The sequence below is a fragment of the Centruroides sculpturatus genome, unplaced genomic scaffold (assembly GCF_000671375.1).
Source record: "Centruroides sculpturatus isolate CEXI.00-Female unplaced genomic scaffold, Cexi_2.0 scaffold593, whole genome shotgun sequence".
Classification (NCBI taxonomy): Eukaryota; Metazoa; Arthropoda; class Arachnida; order Scorpiones; family Buthidae; genus Centruroides; species Centruroides sculpturatus.
In genome coordinates this window covers 391,885-415,700 of record NW_019384877.1, presented here as the reverse complement: position 1 = coordinate 415,700, position 23,816 = coordinate 391,885, and the positions used below count along the sequence as shown (strand labels likewise).

Genomic DNA, 23,816 nt, shown 5'->3' with positions numbered 1-23,816 from the left:
GACTTCTAATATATATGATAAAATTTTATTTTTCAGCTAAGAAATTTGTCAGATATGTTAGAAATTAAACTACAATGATATGTATGAAAATTTTAAATTATGATATAAGAAATTAAATATTGATGTGAATATTGCAAGCCAAGTCACTATTTCCTATGGCATCCATGATGTGAGAGCTGAGATTTTTGTCAACATTTACTCACATGAATATGGATGTTGATGAAACAAATGATTTAGTTATTAAATTAATAACATTAAATATTTAAATTTAATTACAGAAGTTTTGACATTTTTACAATTTAAAGCTTTTTAAATAGAAATACAGTATAACAATTTAGATTTAGATTTTTTTGAAAATAAAATGTTAAATTTCCAAAAATTTAAAATCTGTTGTCAAGTAATTTTGACGTAAGATGTTACCAAGAATAGGCATAGAAATTATGTGTGTTAATGTGTCATTTTTTAAATAAAACACTCATCATGATCTTTGATGTTTAGTTTAACAATATTTTATTATGTTAACAATCATTTATCAAATAATTTCTAAGATTTCATAAATACAAAATTAAATTTTTTTAATAATTAGATTTTTTCTGTTATAGTATTCAATATCATTATTTTTAATTTTCAGAGTTGAAATTTGCATTGATGATTGATTTTATTTATTTATTTATTATAAAGGTGTTACAACTGCAAAACCAAGAAATTATAAATGTCGTTATTGTGATAAAGCTTATATTGGACGAGGTGGCTTAGCACGTCATTTCAGACTGAATCCATCACATGGAAATATTATTGATATTGAAGATGGAAGCACACAAGGTAAATTTATTAATAATATGATTCAGTCAGCAGTTAATGTTTTTTAATTTTTCTTTGAAGATTTTATTTTGTAATATTTAAATGTCACTTTTATTTAATGAGATAATGATAGACAACAGTCTCACTCTAGAAATAAGAGATTGTTGGGTTTCACTTTTCAAAAATTGTAGATCTATAAATTCCCACTGACGTCTGTTCTGTTGTCTGCCCTTCCTTAATCTCAAGAATGGTGTTAGATAGATGAAAATCAAAACCAAGTATGGAAAGCTTAGAGGCAGGAGACCCTGATTAACTACATACAAACATCCAGTTTAGACCAAAAATCATGTTATTTCAATTAAAAATTTTCTCTTCAGCAGAGTTAGATGACTCCATTGTTAACAGGAAAAGTATGATGTACAGGGGCAAGACACTACAAAAATTGAGAGCATTGTAATATACAATCCCTGGCAAAAAGTATTTGAACATGATGTAAGAAAATTAAATCATTTAGTTTTAACTCATTTTACAAGAAAATAAAGATGTAATGTTCAAAAGAAAACTATACAATTTATTCATTGGGTTATTAAATAGTAATCATATAATTTCAAATGAATAAACCAAACCATTTTTACAAAAAAGAATTTTTATGTAAAGCAGTATTGGAAAAAGTTTTTGAACACTGTTCTAAATTTACAGATTTGAGCATTCTAATTTGAATGGAAGAAACTATTTCTTTTAAGAGATGTGTTTGCGTAATTTTCTAAGTAAACAGTGATATTTTATCCGTTTTTGCTTAAACAATGGCCCCAATCAAAGAATTTATTAATGATGTGATAAAACAAATTCTAAAGCTACTACAAGATGATGTAAAACCAATAAGGCTTAAGATTATGTATTGAGAAAAATATGCTTAAAAATAAAAAATTGTCTTCCAAACAATTAAATATGGTATGAAAGAAAAATAAAACAAATGTTGTGACACAGAACAGTAAGAAATAGACTGAATGACAAGGGTTTTTCATTTGCAAAGTAAAAACAAAACTCTTTTGGCCAAGAATTTTGTTTCTTGGCCAAAAACAATTGTTTAAAATGGTCAAGACAACACACAAATTACACTGTAAAAGATTGGAAAAAGATTATTTTTTCAAATGAGAGTCATATATGCATTGGAGAGTGGTGATGATGCAGGAAAATTCATTTGGAGATGTGCAGATGAGAAATTTAAAGAAGACTGCTTGAATAGGAACACTAAGTTTCCAAGTTTAATGATTTGAGCTGCATGTCAGCTATTGGATTTGGAAATATATATACAGTAAGACCCCGCTTAATGTGGGGGATGCATTCCTAGACGACAAAGCGCTAAGCGAAACAGCGTTAAACAAGACCATTTTAACATAGAGTAAATAGGGATATGGGAACACGCAACCGAAAATAATAAAAAAATTACTTTAATTTTAAGTTATTTTTATATTAATTTGTATAATAATATATGTTAAATGACACATAAACATATGCACACAGAAATGCATAATAATATATTAATTCATTCATTTTTTGTGACAAAGGTACTGACTTTTCTGAAAATCTTGTTTTTTTTTCAATAAAGTCGCAAAGTTTCATTTGTTGCTTTTTTCTCTCCTTAAGCAAATGTCTGTAGCAGAAGATTGCATCCAAAACATCTCGTTTTGCTTTTGCACTCCTTTCAAAATCTAGATCATTCGCTACAATTTGATCAACGATTTCAGTTATTGTTACCAAACTTTTACTAAAGAAATCTGTAGCAAGTTCTTTGGATTCTTCATTTTCAGAATCTCTATTTTCAAGTTCTACATGAATTCATTGTTCTGCCAGTTCTTGAAGTCATTGTTGGTAAGGCTCTTACCAGAAACCTGCAGTACTCCAATATTCTGCTCGTCTGCATTACATCTGTATTGGTTAAGTTGACAATTTGGTCAACATAATGATGCAGTGATAGGCTCTTCTCGTTGAGAATTCTTGGATACCTTCAGCCATAACTTCTTCCACACTCTGTTCATGCATTTATCAGATAATTCTTGCCAAGCCAAGTCACTATTTCCTATGGCATCCATGATGTTATAATTTTTCCGAAATTGCACAAAACAAACATAGATTTAAGGAAAGTACAGCACTACGACAAATTGCCACCTTTTGCTGATTGGTTCGTGTTTGGGAATAATCGTATTATATATGAATCAATGAAATACCATGTTAATTTGAATCAGCATAAATTTTGAGAGTTTTTTAGGCATCAAGCAGACCACATTATATTGAATCAGTGTTAAGCAAGGTCTTATTACAGCCTCATTAAAAAAAAATATATATATATATATATTTTTTAATGAGGCTGTAATAACAGAAGTATATGAGGAAATTTTAGAATTGTTTCTGATTCCAACAATCAAAGATCATTTTGGTGATGCTGATGTTCTTTTTCAGGATGATAATGCCACATGCCATCAAGCCAAACAAAATAAAGAATTTTTAAAGTCTAAGAACCTGCAAATGGCCCAGATTTAAACCCAATTGAAAATTCATGGGCAAAGTTGAAAATGCTGTTTGATGAAAGTGTGCCAACTAATAAAGATGAACTTAAAGAAGCCATTGAAATTAGCTGGAAGTAAAATAACTTCAGAAACCTTAATGAATTAATTTTGACAGTGCCAAGATGCATAAAAGCTGTAATAAGATCAAGAGAAGGACCAACAAAATATTAACTTCTATTATTTTTCATGCAATCTTTTTATTACTGTTTATGTTCAAAAACTTTTGTCCAATACTGCTTTATGTAAAAATACTTTTCTGGGAAAATTGCTTGGTTTATTCATTTGAAATTAAGTGATTAATACTTAATAACATAATTAATAAAATGTATATTTTTGTTTTGAACATTACATTTTTATTTTCTTGTAAAATGAGTTCAAATGAAACAATTTAATTTTCTTACATCATGCCTTTCATACATCTGTTCAAATACTTTTTGCAGGGTTTGTAGTTTCGTCTTCAAGTGTAGTTTACAGTAACAATAATCAGGACTTTCCAGTGAAAACAGTTATTTATTTTTTGAAATTTTACTAATTAACTTTTAATTTAAAATAATTCAGTTGTGCTATCTATTTTGAACTACTGTGGCTAATTTTTTAAAATTTAAAATAATATTGCAATAAAATATATTAAATGAGTTTTATTATTTATTTATTCTAGATGAGAATTCAAATAGCTCTATGGCATCAGCAGTTGGAAGCACAACTATGTCATCAGGCCATCAAATGAATTTTGGACGCCACGGTTCCACAAGAGGTGATGATGATCATCATCATCCTCGTTCTTATAACAGTGAAATAGCTTCTGCTAGGCGGAAAGCTAAATTGAAAGATGTAAGAATTTAAAATTTTATTTTTGATTAATCAATTTATTTATTAATGAAATTATTAGATGCTTAATTTAATAAATAAAACATACAAATTACAAATGTACAAAAAATTAAGTTTGAAATTTGTATGCTGACTTATAAACCAAATAATGCTAGTTTTTTTTAATAGTTAATTTAAGGTTATGTTTTAATTTCATTAAATTACAGATTTATATTAGCATGAAAAAAATCAGTATTGTTTGGTATATGTAAAATGAGCACAGATTAACCATATTATTCAGAAAAACTTCTTTTAGGAAAACCTGAAAAATTAAATTTTGATCAAAAATTAATTAAAGTGACAAAAATAAGAATTTACCAATAAAAAAAATTTGGAAAGTGCCAACATTTAAAGCAAAATAATGGAAAAATATATAGTGATTGCTTGGTTGCTTACTGACATTTATTTTTTCAATATAAAATTACTAAGTGATTTTTTTACTGTAATTACTTTTTCTATAAAGTGTTTTAATGATTAAAACAGAGTTAAAAGTAGGTATATAGTTTTTATTGACTGTTTGTAACATGGATTCCATTGGTCTACTATTATTGAACTTAAATATTTGTATAATAGAAGACTGAATCTGCTACTTTGAAAATGATAGAGCTATATATATACCAGTAGAACTAGATTCTCTAAACTTAATCTAATGTAGAAATTTGTTATAGTGGTCAAATGATCAGAAGTAACTCTCACTTTATAAAAACTTCATAGTCAAAGCTGTGACCCTTTGGGGCATACTCTTCACCAGTCCTTGTATGACGACTGGTGGTATTTTCTTCCACTCGGCTTGGAGAAGACATATGAGTTCCTTCATCAATTTCAGGCTGTGGGGACACCCCTTCAGTCAATGCTCTAACTCATCTTCAAAGGTGCTCAATATGGTTCAGGTCCGGGCAAGTCAATCCATTTGTTTAACCCTATTGTCACTATACCAAGCAATGGTGATCAACATGACAGCTGGCGTTATCATCCTAGAAGTAACGTGGGTCCAACCTGTAAAACTGCCACAATGTAGGAAGCATGTGGTTATCCAAAATAGTGCAGTAGGCATTGGTGTTGAGCCTACCATCAATTGCAACCAAGTGTCCCAGGCCATACCAGGAAAAACACCCCCAAACCATAATTCTACCTTCGCCAAACTTCTTTGTTGTCACAACTCGTTCCGGCAAGAGGCATTCTCCAGGCAGATGCCAAACCCAGACTCTGCCATCCGAATGGAAGAGGGTGAACCTCGATTCATTGCTCCAGAGAACCTGTTCTATGGTCCACTGTCTACATTCTTTGCATCAAGCTAGCCAAGCAGTACTGTTGGTTCTGGTGATGAAATGCTTGTGGACAGCAGCACATTCATGATAACCAAGCAGATGAGCTTCCTTATGGATGGTATTCATTGAAACAACAGTCCCAGCTGCTATTTGAAACTCCCTATGGATGTGGGCCATCAGTTGGGTGTGGTTCTTCCATATTTCTCTGGAGAGCAACTGTCGGTCTCTAATGCCCAGTTTCTTGGGCATGCCTGGTCAGGGCTTATTCTGACAGTTACTGCTCACCTTCCACTTGCAAATCACATAGCCCACTGTTGATTTTGGGTACTTCAGCTTGCTGGATATGTCACATATGGAACAGCCATTTCTGTGATAACCAATGATTAAACCTTTTTCAAAATCAGACAGCTCCGAACTGTGTGGCATCTTGCACTTGACTGATGCCACTTGATATTCGCAGCAGCCATGACGTGTATTAGGACAGCGCATGTTGCTGTTTGCAGAGGTGTCCAATTACTCTGTGGCAGATAGTGTAGCTATTATGAAGTATATTATGAAGAATATGAGGTTATATGCAGTTATAAGGTTGGCAGCGTAGTTGCTTTGTTTTAATTGTGTGTCTTGTATTTACCAATATGGCTACTGTGAGTGCTTTATGGGACAATTGTTGTAACTTAAATAGCTGTAAGTCAAAGCATAACATATTATCATTAAAAAATTAAAGTGCTTACTAAAATATGTTAATATAGACATAATAGATTATGCAAAAAAAGTTGATATAATAAGTACATACATTTAATAAAAAATATTTTGCTTTGTGTAGATGAGCATTATCAATAATATGTTTAGCATTTACTCTCTTATGTGAATATATTTGTTTAGAAATGTTTGTCAGAACTAGTCATTATGTTTAAATTTTTAATTTTTGGATGATTCATTTATAGTCTGTCATTATGATGATCTTTTTATTATATTTTGTAAGCTTTTTTTCCCCTCTAATTGACTGGACAACATTTATTGTGGTAACATTCAAATGCTTTGTCGAGTTCTCTATAAAAATTTAAAATTTATATGTGATAAATTTATCTATTTGATTTACTAGTTTAGTTATAGAATCTTTATTGTCAAATGAATAAACATTTCCAAATATTTTTATTTTGTTCACATGTTCTTAAAGTATTGTTACAAAATTATATAATTCAATATTTTTTACTGTCTAAACCAATGTTTAAATTAGATTGTTCTCACATAATAAATTAATTTGTAATACACCTACACAAATGCATGTGCATTTTTTTAGCATTATGAACATTTGCTTTAATCAATGTGGTAATAAACATGTTTGATTGATCCTTCAAAGATTGAAAATTAAAAGGATCAATTAAGAATTCAAGAATATTTAAATTTTCTCATATTTTAGAAAGTGGAGAGATCAGTTGTTTTTATTAGCAGATCTTCTTTCTACAATCTATATCTAGAACTATTTATGTGGAAAATATGTGTGAATCAAATATTAAGGTTTTACTCATTAATAGTTTTATTAACAGTAAATAAGTGTGTTGTTTTAAATTTTGTTAATTTTATTTATTAAGTAATTAAAGGTTTTTAACACACAAACAATTTTAAAGGAACATTTGTTTGTTTAAAAAAAGAAGCTAATAATTGTTAACTTCTTTTATAAAAATATACTCATGGAACTATGAATAAGAACTGGCTATAAATTTTTTATTTGGTTCATGAACAAGCCAGTTTTATATCTTTGCTAAAAAAAACTTTAAAAATATTTTAAAAACATTTAGGTATTTTGTAACAGATCTTAATATTTTTAAAAATCAAGTCATTATTTGCTACATCTTTAATTTTAAATTTGTATGTATGTATATAAGCATAATATATCAAATAAATAGAATATGTATTTCAGACATTTTAATTAATATTATTTATTGTTGTTATACTAATATATCTTTAATAAAAAAAATAATTATATTTGTTTTAATATTGTTAGTTCCTAAATCATTGTCAAGAAGAAGAATTGATGGAAGTTGTAATGCCACATTTATCACAAAATATTACATTATGGGAATTTTTATTGATGAAAACTGAATCATCAAATCCTTCTCAACCACATATACCAGCTATTCTTGATCATTTTGATTCGTTATTAAAGCATATACAGAAAGTTGCAAAGACGTGTCTTGCACCAACAAGTCCAGATAGAAAAGATGATAAATTTTGTTATCAGGTCAGTATTGAAAATACATATAAATGTAATTTTAAAAAAATGTATATGAATAATTATAGTTAATTTTTTAAAATATTCTATATTTATATTTTAAGTAATTATATAAGCTGAGTTTTAATATAAATTTAAATAGATAAATTTACAATAAAATAGCAAAGTTAAAAAAATTATAACAACTAAAAATACAATAGTGGTCATGGAAATTGCATCATGTATAATGATATATAAGGAAAAGTGTTCAACAGATTTGCAAAATAGCATATTTAAGCTAGGGTTGTAATTTGTAATGTAACATATGTATTAAAGAGAAGAAACCAAGAAGAATAAATCAATACAATGTAATTTATTAAATATAATGCAACATTGAGCTTAAATAAGTTTACAGCATAAGTATGCCTGAAAAACACTACATAATAAGTTATTCCTTGTTGAATGGAATCCTAATACTTTGTAGGACAACCTTGAGCCTTAGTAATAGCTTTAAGACTTTAGGCTTTAATTAATCTACATTATGCTGGAGCTCTTATTAGCTCCTGTATAGTGTGGATGACTTTCTTCAAGTATTCTATACTGAGCTCATGATAACAAACTCCTGCAGTTGATATTTATTTTCAAACCTCTTTTCTGCAATTTTTACACCCATAATATACTACTACTGATCTTCATCAGTTAAATTGAGATCAGATTGATCAGAACTGTTAACTGGCCAGCTAAGACATCTGATCAGGGCTTGTAGGCACTTTTACCTAAACAACAATTTGTCTGTTAATTTAAGTGAATAAAATTGATGAACACACTCAACACCAAATCAGTACAATTAATAAATATGCACTGTCTTTCAGTGTTAATTTAATTTAATCCAAATATACACAAGTACTTTCAACATTTTACAAATGTCTTCAGACAAAATATAACATTTAGAAAGAGAACAAAATTTTAAATAGATATTCTTAATTAAGAACATATTTGGCTCCATTAGTAAATAAAACCAATAGTTATTCTTGATTCTCTGTTTTGTATTTTAAATATTTCATATATTTCTGACTTTAAACTTCAAAGATGTTATTGAATGCCAAAAAATTGACAGAATTCCTGACAGTGGACTATTATACAAAAAAAATCTTATTCATTACAATTTAGCATTATTTTTTCTTTTTTAACCAAAAGACTATTTTGTCAATTTCTTTTACAATGCATAATGTGCAGGTGTTGCTGGTTCAAGTCCTACTTTAGTTTGATTCTTTTCTTCCAGAACTTTCTAAATTAATTATTAAAATATTGTTTTAAATATTTAAATTAAATTAAATTATTAAATTTAGCAAGAGATGAAACCTAACATCTGTGTCTAGTGCCAAATAACTTAGCATTTAATTAATAATAATAATAATTCAGTATAACCTCTTATTTGTGGACACTATAAGGACTGCAAAGTTTGTTCACTATTTAGAGGTGTCCTGTATTCGGAGGTACATGCCAGCAGCCATCTTGTATTTTAACATAGTCATTATAAAGTGAAGAATACAATGGATTACAAAAACATCAAATTTGCATTAGGAATGTGAAAATACCTAAAAGTATACATAGCAAATATAATTAAAATATATATACAGTATATTATTTTTCTTTTCAGCTGTATAAATTACATTTTAATTGAATTCTAAATAGCAAACAGATTGTATAGGATTAACCAGGGGTGCACAACCTGCGGCCCGCGGGCCACATACAGCCCCCTATCAATGTTTATGCGGCCCGCAGACGGTACAGGTCAAATCCCTTCTTTCGAAGTTTCTAAGTGTAGAACTTTTTTCCTTTCACAAAGTCATTAGCACCCAACTGTTTTATGACTTTCCCTGAGGTAAGAAATGGGGGGTTGTTCTATAAATAAGTCTATTTCTAGCTAACACTTTCTGGTTTAGATATCGAATATTTTAAGTTTAATACATAGTATTATAACGATTTTTCGAAGAATCAAATAGAATAAAATGATGTTAGAACATCATTTCCGATGTTATTAGAAGTTTCTATTTTGACAGGAAATTTTCAATTTTATGCTTCGGAAAACTTGCTTATTCGTCTAAATAGCGTCAAATAACAAAAATAAGTGAAAATAGCGCTGAAAAACCATGAAAATAATGATTTTTTAGCATTTGTTTACATTCTAGATTCTGATTGGTATAGTCGAATTTGAATCAATCTTTTCTGAAAACACGCTTATTCGTCAACCTAATGTCATTCAAACTAGAAAAAACTAACCAGAGTTCAATAAAGGAATGTACAAAAAGCTATTACAACCAATAATTTACAATATCTCTCCATAGACAAAGAATAGAAAAAATTTTTTTTGCATCAAATTTATTATTAAGTTGGACCAAGAAAATTAATACTGTAGTTGGAATAGTCATTATACGACTAAAAGGAAGTCGTTTGCACTAAATATTTTGGATTTAATAATTATTACAAACCGCGTCAAGCCATAAACTTCTTGTCAACAAAGAGGGTTGTAAAATGATTCCGTGTAGCTAGAAAGCTGCGATTTCTTTTGTTTGAAAGAAAACAGATATATTTAGGTTATTTAAATAGTAAATTAATTGGAACTTTTTATTTACTTTTATTTTTACATTCTTTTTTTCGTAAATTTAAAATTAAATTATTATTTTTAATTTTTATTTTATTTGAAATTTAACAGTCGTAAACTGTGATATATTTGTGACAGAAAAAAAAAAAAAACAGATTGATTCTAGCGCCAATTTGAAACGAGATATCGCAATTTTAATAATTATATTTAAAATATTCAGATTTTCCACTGCACTGTGTTAATCACTTTTGATTCATTTCTGAACACGGGGGTAAAACTGACGGGCCATAAATATAATTTAGGTAAGAATGGTAACCACATTTATGATGGATTAGTGTCCTGCACCTGGCATGTTGACGATCTGACTCACAAATTCTGAGAAATGGTGGAGACGCCCGGACAGGGGTCGAACGAATTAAGACCTGCCTGGCCACGTGTGCGTAATAGTCTTCTGTCCCCGCCTCTTTAGTCTTTGGTCAGAGTGGATACAGAACAAAGCACGTGGTAGTCTAGCTTGCCTTATCTCAAACATGATTTGTTGCGGGCCTCAGAATTTTCGGCACAATGAGACATTGTTTTGCAGAGTGAACAGTATGGCGCCGGGCATTAAACGCAAGGTCAATCGCGAGAATCATCAGTTTCAAGAAGTGGAAGTGTGGACTAACAAGTACTGTTTTGTGCAACAGAACAACAGCATTATTTGCCTTTTGTGCAATGGAACAATAGCAGTGCCAAAAGAATTCAACCTGAAGCGACATCATGAAAGCCAACACAAGGATTTCCTTCTGCAAGGTACGGAACGCAAACGGAAAATCGAATCGTTACGACGATCACTAATCAGCCAACAAAATGTGTTCAAGAAACAATCTGGAGAATTGGATGCGGCTGTTGAAGCCAGCCTAGAAATATCTGCTTTAATAGCCAAGAATGGGAAACCTTTCACAGATGGCGATATGATAAAAAAGTGTCTTATCATCGCAAGTGAGAAGATGTGTCCTGAGAAGACAAAGTGTTTTCAAACAATCAGTCTTAACCGCATGACGATACAACGGAGAATCTCGCAAATTGCATCAGACATTTCTGGCCAACTTAATATTTTAGTTGCAAACTGTGCTTATTTTTCTTTGGCTGTGGACGAATCCACTGACATATCATCAACAGCACAAGTGATTGTGTTTATTAGAAGTGTTTCACTAGATTTTATTGTGAATGAAGAATTTCTTGGCATGGCATCACTTTCCGGACATACAACTGGTGCTGACTTACTTACTGGTTTATTGAGCGTTTGCAACAAATCAGCACTGGACTTTGACAAGCTATCCAGCATTGCCACTGATGGAGCACCATCTATGGTTGGATGTGAGAATGGCATGGTCACCTTGCTGAAAAACCACCTTGGGGACAGGCAAAAGGAGTTAGTCCAGTATCATTGCATAATTCACCAACAGCAACTTTGTGCAAAGAAGCTGGGATTTGAACGTCTGCTGAAAGATGTCTATGATACTGTGAACTTAATCCGCCGTCATGGACTCAACCATCGACTCTTCACATCATTTCTTGAAGAAATAGATGCTGATTATGCTGACCTGCCCACGTATACTGAAGTTCGTTGGCTGAGCAAGGCAACAGTCCTCAAGAGATTTGTGGAGCTATTGGGGCCTATTATCACTTTCCTCAAAGAACGGGGGAACACTACAAGGAATTTGGAGGGACAAAGATGGCAGTGTGATTTAGCTTTCCTTGCTGACATTACTGCTTATCTAAACGACCTTAATTTGAGATTGCAGGGAAAGATGCAACTTGTTTCTCAGTTGACAAGTAACATCAATGCATTTATGACCAAACTATCACTTTTCAAGTCCCACATGCAATCAGAGAACTTTACACACTTTCCACATTGCAAGGCCATGAAAGAGAAATACCCACATATGAAGATGGATTACTCTGACCAAGTTAACACCCTCCTTACATCATTCAATGAGAGGTTTGGTGAATTCCAGAAATACAAGATCTACCTGCAACTTTTTTCAACTCCATTTGATGTGAAAGTGGAAGATGCCCCTCCAGATGTCCAACTTGAGTTGATAGACATCCAGTGCAGTGATGAATTGAAATCACAGTTTAAAAATTCTAATCTTCTCACATTCTACAAAGAACTGCCAGATACATCATTTCCAAAACTGAAAGACAATGCTCGATTTTGTGCAAGCATGTTTGGCAGTATCTATGTATGCGAACAAGCGTTTTCGCTTATGAATTTAAACAAGTGCAAAACACGGAACAGGTTAACCAACAAGAATTTGGAAAATCTGCTGATTGTTTCAACATCTGCCATTACGCCAGACATCAAGAAGATTGCCGCCAACATCCAATCTCAGCCATCGCATTAATCACTTGGAGGTCCGGCCCCCCCAGTCAGTAAACTTAATCCTAATTTGGCCCTTTTTCAAAAAAGATTGTGCATCCCTGGATTAACCTTAAAACTGTTTCGTTTTCATTACTACTGTACTGCATTTCTTGTGGAATGAATGAATAACTTTAAAAAAGGTTATGGTTTTGTGGTATCATAAGCTTAATCTATACTAATATTATAAAGAGGTAATGTTTGTATGTATGTATGTTAGTTTGTATGCAGCAGGTAATCTCCGAAACTACTCATCCGATTTCAAAAATTCTTTCACCAATATTTAGAATGGAACTTCAGGGTGGACATAGGCTATATATTATTCCGTTAAACATGGGGGGTGGACAGTTCTTTACGGTAAGCCTTACGAAAAAGGTTACCGTAAAGAACTCTGCTTCTATTTATACCATTTTAGATGCAGTTTTTTCCGTTTTTGATTGCGTTTTAATAGAGTACGTCAACAGAATGTACACTAAGAAGGGATTTTTCGATATTCCCCCCGCGGGGGAGAGAGACAGGATTAAGGCTTACTCTGAAAAACTTGGCTTCTATTATACTATTTTAGATGCGGGTTTTTGCGTTTTTGATTGCGTTTTAATAGGGTACGTCAACAGAATGTACACTAAGAAAAAATTTTTCGAAAAATTTTTCCCCACTGGGGAAGTGTTATACATTTATAATAGATACATTTTGAGCCACAACAAGGCGTGGCGGGGTCTGCTAGTTCCAAATAAGATAAGTTTAATAATGTTAATATGTATGACAATAAATGCTCCTCCCCACTATTCCTATTTTAAGTCAGTCTTTATTTGATGCCTGCAGTCAAAATTCCTCTGAAAGAGTATTTGAACTGATTCTTTGTTTTAGTTTTAAAATATTTTGTACATAATTCATTTTTTCAGAATATTGAAGGTGGGACTTTGTGTTTTTGTAAGGTAGGTTATGGACAACAGCATCTGTTATTTAGAATGTCTGCTATTTAGAGGTAAATATAATAGTTGTCTGATTTGAAAGGTCTGGGGATTGTAAAAAGTCCATTAAGTAAAGGTATCTCTATTCAGGCGTGTCCATTAATGGAGGTTTCACTGTAATGGCTTTAATATACTGTATAACTATTGGGTTTGGATGTTTACATTTTTATTTAAATATGTATCATAAAGTATGTAACATTCACTAATTTAAATAAAAGTACATTCAAAGTACCATAATTTATTTTTAAAATTATGTCAGTTTTTCTGAATTTATTTTATTTGTAGAATATAGTAATAAGCCTAAAACAGTTTGTTCAGTTTCAGATTAAAGTCTGAAAAATTGAAGTAATCTTCAGGAACTGAGCAGGAATTAAAAGAAAAAGTTTTGATTTAAATAGATTATCTAGTAGTAAGAGCTAAGATGTTTGTGAGAAACAAGTCATCTTCAAGCTTTTAGATTATCTGAATTTTTAATTTTGCTGTTTAAATTTTTTTTTAGTCTAAACTGATTTTTAAACGAAATTTAGAAAATAAAGTTGTAAATTCCACCTGTGACATCTCATGATTGGAAATTCTTGTTTCTCATTGTAAAGTTTGGCTCTTTTGCAAATCAAACCAACTCCTGAGATCAAACTCAACCTTAGGTTTGTGAGAAGGATCTGACCTCTCAAAGGTAATGACCAAATCAAGAAGATTGTAAGAAATACTATGTACATGGGGATTAATAAAAACACTAAAGTCAATGAATTATTTAATAAATGCAAAAGGGTTATTATTAAATGAATGCAATAAAATAATTAATTAAACAATGTTCTAGTATTCAATAACTATACAGGGTGTTTTGCATGAAAGTACCCAATTTGATTTGACTATAAAAAATTAACAGTTAAAGATATATTTCATCAATGATTTTATATGAGAGAATAACTTATCAAATCTCATTGAAAAAATCGTAACTTTATGTATACCCCAGCAGTCACAATGACAACATCAAAGTGGTAGGCAATTTCCTGCTATATACACTGTAGTATGTCCTGTCTCACAGTGGTGATGGTTGTGATGATGTGTTCCTGAAGATCCTGGAGGTCTCTGATCAAAGTCTCATAAACCATATCTTTTATGTAACTCTACAGAAAAAATTAAGGTTAGATCAGGAGATCTTGGCAATCATGCTGACAGGCATACCAGATCGCGACCTGCACTTTCTCTTGTGACGAAGCCTGACTGGACAATAATGTTTACAATTTGACTTGTGTGCCATCGTGCAGCATGAGAAAATCTCTATAAAACTTTGAGTTCTTCTACCAGATGCTATTTGTTTTTTATGTATCTTAAACCATTTATTTTTTATGGCAAATTAAAATCAGGTACTTTCAAGCAGAACACCCTGGTACTTTCTTGCTGCTGTTGTATTTTTGATTAACCTCATTATGCAGGTATAATGATGTTAATCAACAATACAACAACAACAGCAAAAAGTAATATCTACATAACAGCAATTCCAGGCGATCAATTATTTGTATTCTTTCACCTAGCCTTACTAGCAAATCTTTCCTCAAACTTGCCATTTTATATTTGTCTATTCAGTGCTGCCTACCTCATTTACATGTTTTCACATTATTCAATATGCATGCATTTATTTTCTGTGCTGGCAGTAAGCTCTAAAGGTCAGACTGTGCCATTACATTCATCATTAAGCAAATAATTGTTATTTTTAACTTTGTTTTTGCCACCTTGTGGCTTTTGTCAGTGTATAACAAATTACATTTTCCAGACAGCCCGACTGCTAATAATAAGATGGTTTTCTAGAAAATTTGTTCTCAGTCAGGAGTGTGAAGTAATCATGCTTAACGCAAAAGAAATCCTCAAAATTAATGCTACTAAAATAAAATAAATGATAGAGAACAAAATGAAGTCAAGTTCCTCCTCATATCATAAGAAAACATTTTAACACATTAATTGTTTTTTATTATTACTATTATGTTGGGTTTAGCGGGTTATACTTGGTTGGCACTGGTGGCTATGTACTATGCCAGACCAGAGTCAAGGTATAGCAACTAAAACTAAATAAGTGTGTCAGTGTCTGTATTCAGGAATTTCCTAACAATATGGCATGTATTCATTATAGTGGCCTTCTGTAGTGTGATGTATGTATAATATTTCTATTCAATTGTAATGTTCCCAGCCTAGTGTAGTGTGTGTGGTATCACACCTGTACAGGAGAGAACGACAGGTGCACCCTATCCATCCTCCACAGATGCCTTATTTTCTGGGCGAGTTCTGTGTACAGTATTTGCTGATTTTTTCAGTAAATGTGTTTGGTATATTGTGTGTTTGGAATGGATATGTCTATAATGTATGTTATTTTATTGTGTTTGTCAATGAGTGTAGTGTTTGGTCTGTTGTGGTAGATAGTTTTATCTGTGATTATGACTCTGTCATAGTACATTTTGTACATGTTGTTTTCCAATACTGTCTGTGGAATGTATTTGTAGTATGGTTCATGGATGTCTAATAATTTGTGTTTCTTTGCAACCTCTTGGTGTATTAAATTTGCTACTTGATTATGTTTGTGTAAATAATCTGTCTGTGCCAAGAGCTTGCAACCAGAAGTGATGTGTTGTATAGTTTCTGGCATGATGTGACATTTTCTGCATGTGTCACTTGTGAGTGTTGTATCTTTGAGTATGTGTTTTCTGTAGTTTTAATATTTATGACCTGATCCTGTATGGCAATCATGAACCCTATAATCTCCACAATGAGGCATACACTTATTATTATGTTAGTGCTCCAAATTTTTAGATATATTAGGCACATTCTCTGATTTCATTTTTAATTAAAATTCCAATTCATTATATTATCAAAGAGTCAATGGCTTTTCATGACTTCTTGAAAAAAGTTGATTTATTAAAAATTATTATTGCTGAATTTCTAAGTTGAATGGTTATTTTGTTTTTTTTTCACAGCAATGAAATTCTTTTTCTTTAATTGCTGAAGATGAGCTTTAATCTGAAAGTGTTTAAGCTGTTTTGCTTTGTTGTTATGACAAATAAAGCAAGTCTATGTTGTTATTTTGAAATAATTTTTGGAGTATAATATTGTTTGAAAATACAAGTTTTTATATTGTTTGTCACTAATGAAGTGTTATACATGTTGTGTAAAAACTACATATAAGTTTGTTAAAGTAGTCTTTTTTTATTATTAGAAAAACTTTTAGTTCTGAATTAATTTATATTAAAAATAAATTTAATTTTGGTCATTCAATATATATTTATATATTATTTTTTGCAAATTATAAATAAATTTTTATATTTAGGTTCACTCTGAAGATCTTGCTCGTTCATTAAATCTTCAAATTGGTGTATACGAAGTAAAACAATTTGCAGAAAAAGCATCGTTTGGAATGAAACGTCCTGCACCTGATGTAGAAAACATGAAAACTGGTGAAGAGGCAAACCAAATTGCAGATCAGATGAACCCAAGTAAAAAGCAATGCATGGATGAAACTGTAGGTGAAGCACTTAGTAGTACACTTTCAGATCAAATTTTAAATGAAAGTGTAGACAATATAGATCTTTCTGGTTTAAGAGGAAGTTTAGTTTCAGAAATGGGAAATAATCAAAGGAATGCATTACTTCATCAACAAGTAACAGATGAATCTGTCTTAAATAGTTTTGATTTATCTGGTGATAATTATAATGTGGAAGGTAAACTTACATCAACATCACAAAATGCAATGGTTACCAGTTCTGTTGGAACTGTATCAAAATCTCAAATGCAAGGTATTTCTCAACAACCAACTCTTCAAGTACGTAAAGTACAAATATTTGGTTCGTCTAAAATTGATGAAACTAATGAAAATCATGAAGTGCTGGAAGGGTCTATTGGTTCTAGCCATGGTACTACTGAAGATTCATCAAACATGCTTGTCAATAATAGAGAAAATATTTCAGTTATTACTTCTGATGGAAGTCTCTCAACAGTAGTTAATGTACAAGGAACTGCTACAACTTTAAATGAATATTCTTCAGTTACTGGGTTGATGACAGGAGAGGGCATTCTTTTAAACAACTCTTCAGTTCCTCCTGGTACAAATGTTGTCATAAGTGTTCCTGACAGTACTATGTCAGGACAACACAATGCAATGGAAACTGAAGATTCTTCAACTTGTGCAGAAGTGAATTCCTCAGATATGTCAGTTGTTAATACAGTTGAAGCAAATAATGAAATGACTGAAGCTAATTCCAAAATTTTGCCAGAAGGAAATCAAATTACATCAGAAGGGAAGAAAGTTTCTGAAATGAATCAGGTGATATTTTTTAATCATTTTCAAAGTAATTTTTTTCAGATATTTTATCTTAAAACTTTTCTAGTTATATTTATAACATTTATATTAATTAAGCCCATAGAAGAGATAGATTGAATATGATAAAATAGAATTAACTGTTACAATATTTTTTATTCACCAAAATTTTCGTATATTTATTTACTTCTACAGTAATAATTAATGGAGTTGAATATATATTTGAAATACATAAAAACATTAAATGGCTTTTAAACAAGTCAGTTTATCAAAACTTAAACATTTTGAAGCTAATTATTTAAAATAATAATCATATAATCTGGTCACAGAATGGATTTTTATTTTGCCACTATAATATTAGGGGTAGTCAAATGAAAGGATAAGACACCGAAAAGTGTCATTGAACATTTATTTCCTCAGAAATAATCTCCATAGCTGTTAATACATTTATTTATCCCATTGGGAGGCAAGATCATCAATCCCATTCTTGTAGAAGCATTTAGGCCACTGATGGATCTACAATCTTACCCAATTACATACATCTCATTTGTTTGAAATTGATGTCTGTGAATGTCTTTCTTCAGGTTGCCAAAAATGTCAAGATGAAAGATCTTGACTGTAGGGAGGATACTGAAGTGTTTTCCATCCAAATCCCTGAAGTATAACCACTCACCATGTGGGAAGTGTGTGGGCAAGTGGTATCGAGGGAAATAATGCTATTCAATAGCATTTCTGCAAACTGTCTTCATAGTGCTTCTCATTCATTGTGGTCCCATGTTCGAGAAAGTTGACAAGCAGCAGGCCCTTGCAGTCAAAGAACAATGTTGTCATTACTTTTCCAGAACTTGTTTGTATGGCTTTGGACATTTTTAGCAGGGAGAATGCACGTGTTTCCACTCTTAACTTTGCTGTTTATTCTCGGGCTGTGAATGTTGTCATCATGTTTTGTCCCTAGTGACATTATGGGACAGAAATGCATATTTTTCCTCATGGTGCAGCAGCAGGTGACTCAGAGATACAGCCACTCTGTGAGTCCTTTGTTCCTTCATCAGTTGATGCAATCTTGCATTACCTAAAAGTTGCAGACACATGTTTTGGTAATGCAGGTGGTCTTTGATAATGGTATGTATGGAACCATAGCTTCTCTCCATTAAAATATGAAGTTCTTCCACTATGACCCATTTGTTTTCCCAGATAATACCATTCACCCATGCAATAACATCTAGATTAATGACATGATGAGCCTGTTTTTGGCATGGATTGTCTTGCAATGTCTTGCATTCATCTCAGAATTTCTTATGCCATTCCCACACACATGAACATGACATGCAGTGTTTGCCATATGCAGTGAAAAACCAACCACGCCTATCTGTTCTTTACTCACCTCCATTTCTGATATCAGATGAATACACATATTGCTAACCTTATTTCAAATGTAATGTACAAGTAGTCACTATGCTGCTCTCCTTCCCCACAGATGGCAATTTCATTCATAAATAGTAGTGTTGCCAACTTTTCCATGCCTTAACTTCTATGCATAGAGACCTATTTTCATTTGACTACTACTGATATATACTTCATGAGAACATAAAAACTGAATATAAAGATTAAAACGTAAAGAAAAGAAAAAAAAAATGGATTCTTCTCATTTCTCGTAGCAGTATGACATTTTATTGAGATATAAAATTGAAAGTACTCTTTTGATGATTAATGGAAAAATTTTCTACATTATTAAGTTCAGAAGTTTAGAAACACTGATACATGTTAAGATTTAATAATTTCAAAAAACAGCAATGGTATCAGTTTTTCTAATGATGTAATAACATATACAAGTCAGATACACAAAATGCCTTGAAATGAAGAGAAACTGACTGAAAATGTTAATTATTGTGAACAATAGTTTTATTTTATATGCAGATTGTTGCAAAGATTTATAAACAGGTTCTTGCATTTATAAGAGTTCAGAAACATTGTATAAACATTTGTTTATGCAAATATCACACAAATTATGACTTAGTTATATAAATGTGTAGCTGTCATAATCTATACTCATTTTCCAAACTGAATATGGGGAAAATATATGAGTTAATGATTGAAGAAAAAGTCAAAATTATACCTTTGCACGATACTGCCTCATTGTTGACATCACTAGCAACTGAGATCAATAGTACCAAGTGTACAATTTATAAATGGCTGAAATGCTACAGGTATGAAGTACAGTACTGTACATATTATCCACAGCAATCATCTACTTTATGAATGTCTAAAACTTACAATTCCAAAGACGTATAATAATAATCAGATGTATTGTAAAAAAAATGTTTGTGTATGTGTATATATATATATATACACATACACAAACATTTTTTTTACAATACATCTGATTATTNAAAGAAGGGTCCCAATTGTAAAATTTAACCATTAAATGGATTATTTGTTGAAAGAGCATTCAAAGTAGCCACGAAAACAATTAGAATGCTTGCGCGGAGTTACATGGAGGTATAAAAGAACGCACCCTTTATTATATTACATGTTGTACGAGGGTTTTACCCAATTCCCAAATCGTGTTAGAGTGTACCCGTTCTATAAAAAGCACCGTGTTATACGGGGATGTTCCCAATTCTCGAACCGTGTTAGACTGAATCCGTGCTATAGAAGTCCCATGTTATACGGGGTTTACCTGTATTTTTACTCAGAAACACACAAATCACATTTGAAAATTTAATGTATTATGGCATCATCTGTGAATTATAACAAAAACTTTCATAATTAGAATGAGAAAGTCATTTTATCACTATAAGTAAACATAGTAAATATTAAAAATAATTTGATATATTTTTTAATTAAAATATAGTTTTGTTTACATTTTAAAATGTTTTATTGATACTTAAATATATTTGCCGACCTCCAGCCTTGATTTGAACTGGATAGCTCTAGATAACAAAAATTAATGAAATTACTAAAAATTAAATTTAAATTTACTTTAATTTATCTTTTGTGAGAAACAACACTAAAACAACTTCTAAAGTTATGTTGCAGAAGAAAAAATTGTTGCAACAATGTTTTTAAAACTGTTTAAAAGTTGTTTAGAAATTTTAAAATTTATGTTATTTGTGTGTGGCGGTGATGGAACATTTTGCTTTTAATATTTATATAGATATACAGAATACAGATTGCTAGTCAAGCCGGCCCAATGCCAATCAGATGGCAACCCAAAAGTCCTCCTATCTTCCCTAAAATGGTGACAGTTAGAACCAATCAAGTGCAATCTCTAGTCACTCTGACTACATGAAAGGAAAGTCCACCATGATGGACATCATATCGTGTCCGCCATTGTGTACTTTCTGCTTTATCAATGTGAAAGTTTCCAATAAACTAATATTTAATTGTTAATATCATAATTTAAAATTTTTTAATCTTTGACTGAAACAAATAATTAATTTTCTTATAAATCTTTTTGTACCTAAACTATCTGAAAATTAGCTTATCATACTGTGAAGAGTGTTTTTTCCAGGGCTGTGGAGTTTTGGTATTTGAGTCGGAGTCATTAAAAGTCTGCCAACTCTGATTTCTTTTTACTTTTCCAACTTGTTATGTATATAAAACGGTAAAGTATTGGAATCGTGTCAAATTTTACCCTCTGAGTTTTTTGCAATCTACGCAATCCTTCTTTATATATTAGATTTCAATATCTGATATATAAAGAAGAAAGTTAGTTTGTTCTTTATACATTTTGACATCGTTGACGTTTGCAATGAAACTTTTCAGAGACCATCTTCTAATCCAGGAGGAGGTGAACAATTACAACCCATTCCCAAAATGATAGAATATTTTTGCAAGGGACTGAATACATGTGAAAATTCATTAAATATTATACATACAATGATTTCATTGTTTGTTCTAAGTTACATGATGTTAATGAATAAATATAAATATTGATGATGAATTTTTATATGTAACAAAAAATAACATTTTGTTGTCTTGTAATGTTAGAATATCAACCACATTGTTTCAAAACAATAGAATATTCTACTTGTAAGGTTATCTATCACCCAAAATTAGTATTCTGGATGACTTCTATTTCTGATGACTGCCTGACATTGTACCAGGATAGATTACATCAATGTGTGGCATTTCCCAAGGAGAAAATTATCCGATACAGCTTGAATTACTGATTTCAGATCATCTTTTGTTTTGGAAGAGACCTCAGCTTTCCAAATTTCTTTATTCATTTCCAATGGAACTGTTTCTGTTGGATTTAGGTGAGATGAGTTACCTGACCAAGGAAGAAGAGAAATGCCCAGGTTTTGTTGCTTCTGAAGTTTTGAGCAGGTGCATGATTATGTCGGAAAACAAATCGATCATTCTGAAATAGGTCCTCTATAGAAGGCAATAGTGCAGCTTTCAGAATGATCTGATAAGTTGTTGAATCACTCTTGCTATTAAAAAATAAGATATTTTTCATAAGTCATGCAATCCCATACTATATGACTAGCTGATTGTTTAATTGTCTGCTTTATGCTGCCAGGCATAATACTCCCCTCCTTTTTTCTCTGCATATAATTATGCTTACTGACTGGTACATGAAATATGCTCTTATCATTGACTATAACAGAACCCCAAAATTCTGGAGTTTTCTAATGTACTCTTTGACCCATTTAGCAATGGCTTCTTTTTGGGTGCTGAAGACCAACATCCAAGCACCTGGAGTCTTCTATGAACAGTTGATCTACTAATGAAAATACCCTTTAATAAGATGCCTGTAATTGTACTAAAACATTGTTTTCTGGAATTCAGAATTCTATCCCCTTATGTAAGGATGACCTTCCCATTAAAGTCCTGACACATCCATTTCTTTTATTTTCTGAAATGATTTTAAATTCATTCTCTTCAGATATATTTAATTTTTTCACTATAAAATTCTGTGTCTTGCCTTATGACAAATGATAATTTGTTTCTTAAGTTCAGCACTCAGGCTCATTGGCCTTTTCATCTTCATTATTCAAAAATCTCTCTCATCAGTATTGCACACTTATGATAAGATTGTAATCACAGCCTGTGTAGTTACTTCTTCCACTAAAGAACCAAGTAACCAAGCCATATTTATTTTTCTTGTTCATGTTGAGGATCACTAAGCATTGATTATAATGTTCAAAACAATCGAGCAGCCCACCCCTTGTGAAATATGATTGGTAATTAGGTTTTTGAATGCAAGGAATGTTCAACCACATGAAAATTACTGGCAAATTTGTGAAATTTATGGACTAAATGTGACAAGTGAAGATATTATTACTTTTTATTGAAATAAATAACTTTACACAAGAAAATAACAGGGCTAACTTGCATGCAGTTTATTTACATAAAAAAAAGTCAACTCTTCTGCTGCGTGACAGATGGAGCATTATCACATTTTTTCTTTTTATTATAACACTTCCTCCAAAAGAAAAAATAAGACTCTTAATTAATGATTACATGGTTACAATTTCCATATAAGTATAGGTGGAAAAGATAAAGGCATAGGCTGTTGGGCATAGCCTTAGTGAAGAAAGGAATGAGAAATAGAAAGAGGATGGGGATAAGTGGGGTAGGGGGAAGAGGTGGGTGGATAGTGGGGAAAGGAAGCAGAAGGAAGTGGGTATCATAAGCACTGTGCCGGGAACCAATTATTAAAGAGAATATAATATTTAAAGAATTCCCGCACATGGGAAACAACAATATAATAAAACATTTATATATATGAGGCACAGTAAAAATACAAAGTTAGAGAGGCATCACTAGTGTGATGGTACAGAGGATAATGTTGCAGCACGCAGAGAAT

General features: G+C 31.3%; 1 protein-coding gene across 3 annotated transcripts in view; it reads left to right on the top strand.

The window, feature by feature from the left end:
- The window catches only part of LOC111630978, a 56,484-nt gene that overhangs the window by 26,029 nt on the left and 6,639 nt on the right, over positions 1 to 23,816 (top strand). For all 3 annotated transcript variants that reach the window (XM_023375153.1, XM_023375151.1, XM_023375152.1), the window contains 4 exons: positions 682 to 822; positions 4,027 to 4,199; positions 7,509 to 7,745; positions 17,012 to 18,004. In XM_023375153.1, the coding sequence (XP_023230921.1) occupies positions 682 to 822; positions 4,027 to 4,199; positions 7,509 to 7,745; positions 17,012 to 18,004 (1,544 nt within the window). The remainder of the gene's footprint in view (positions 1 to 681; positions 823 to 4,026; positions 4,200 to 7,508; positions 7,746 to 17,011; positions 18,005 to 23,816) is intronic.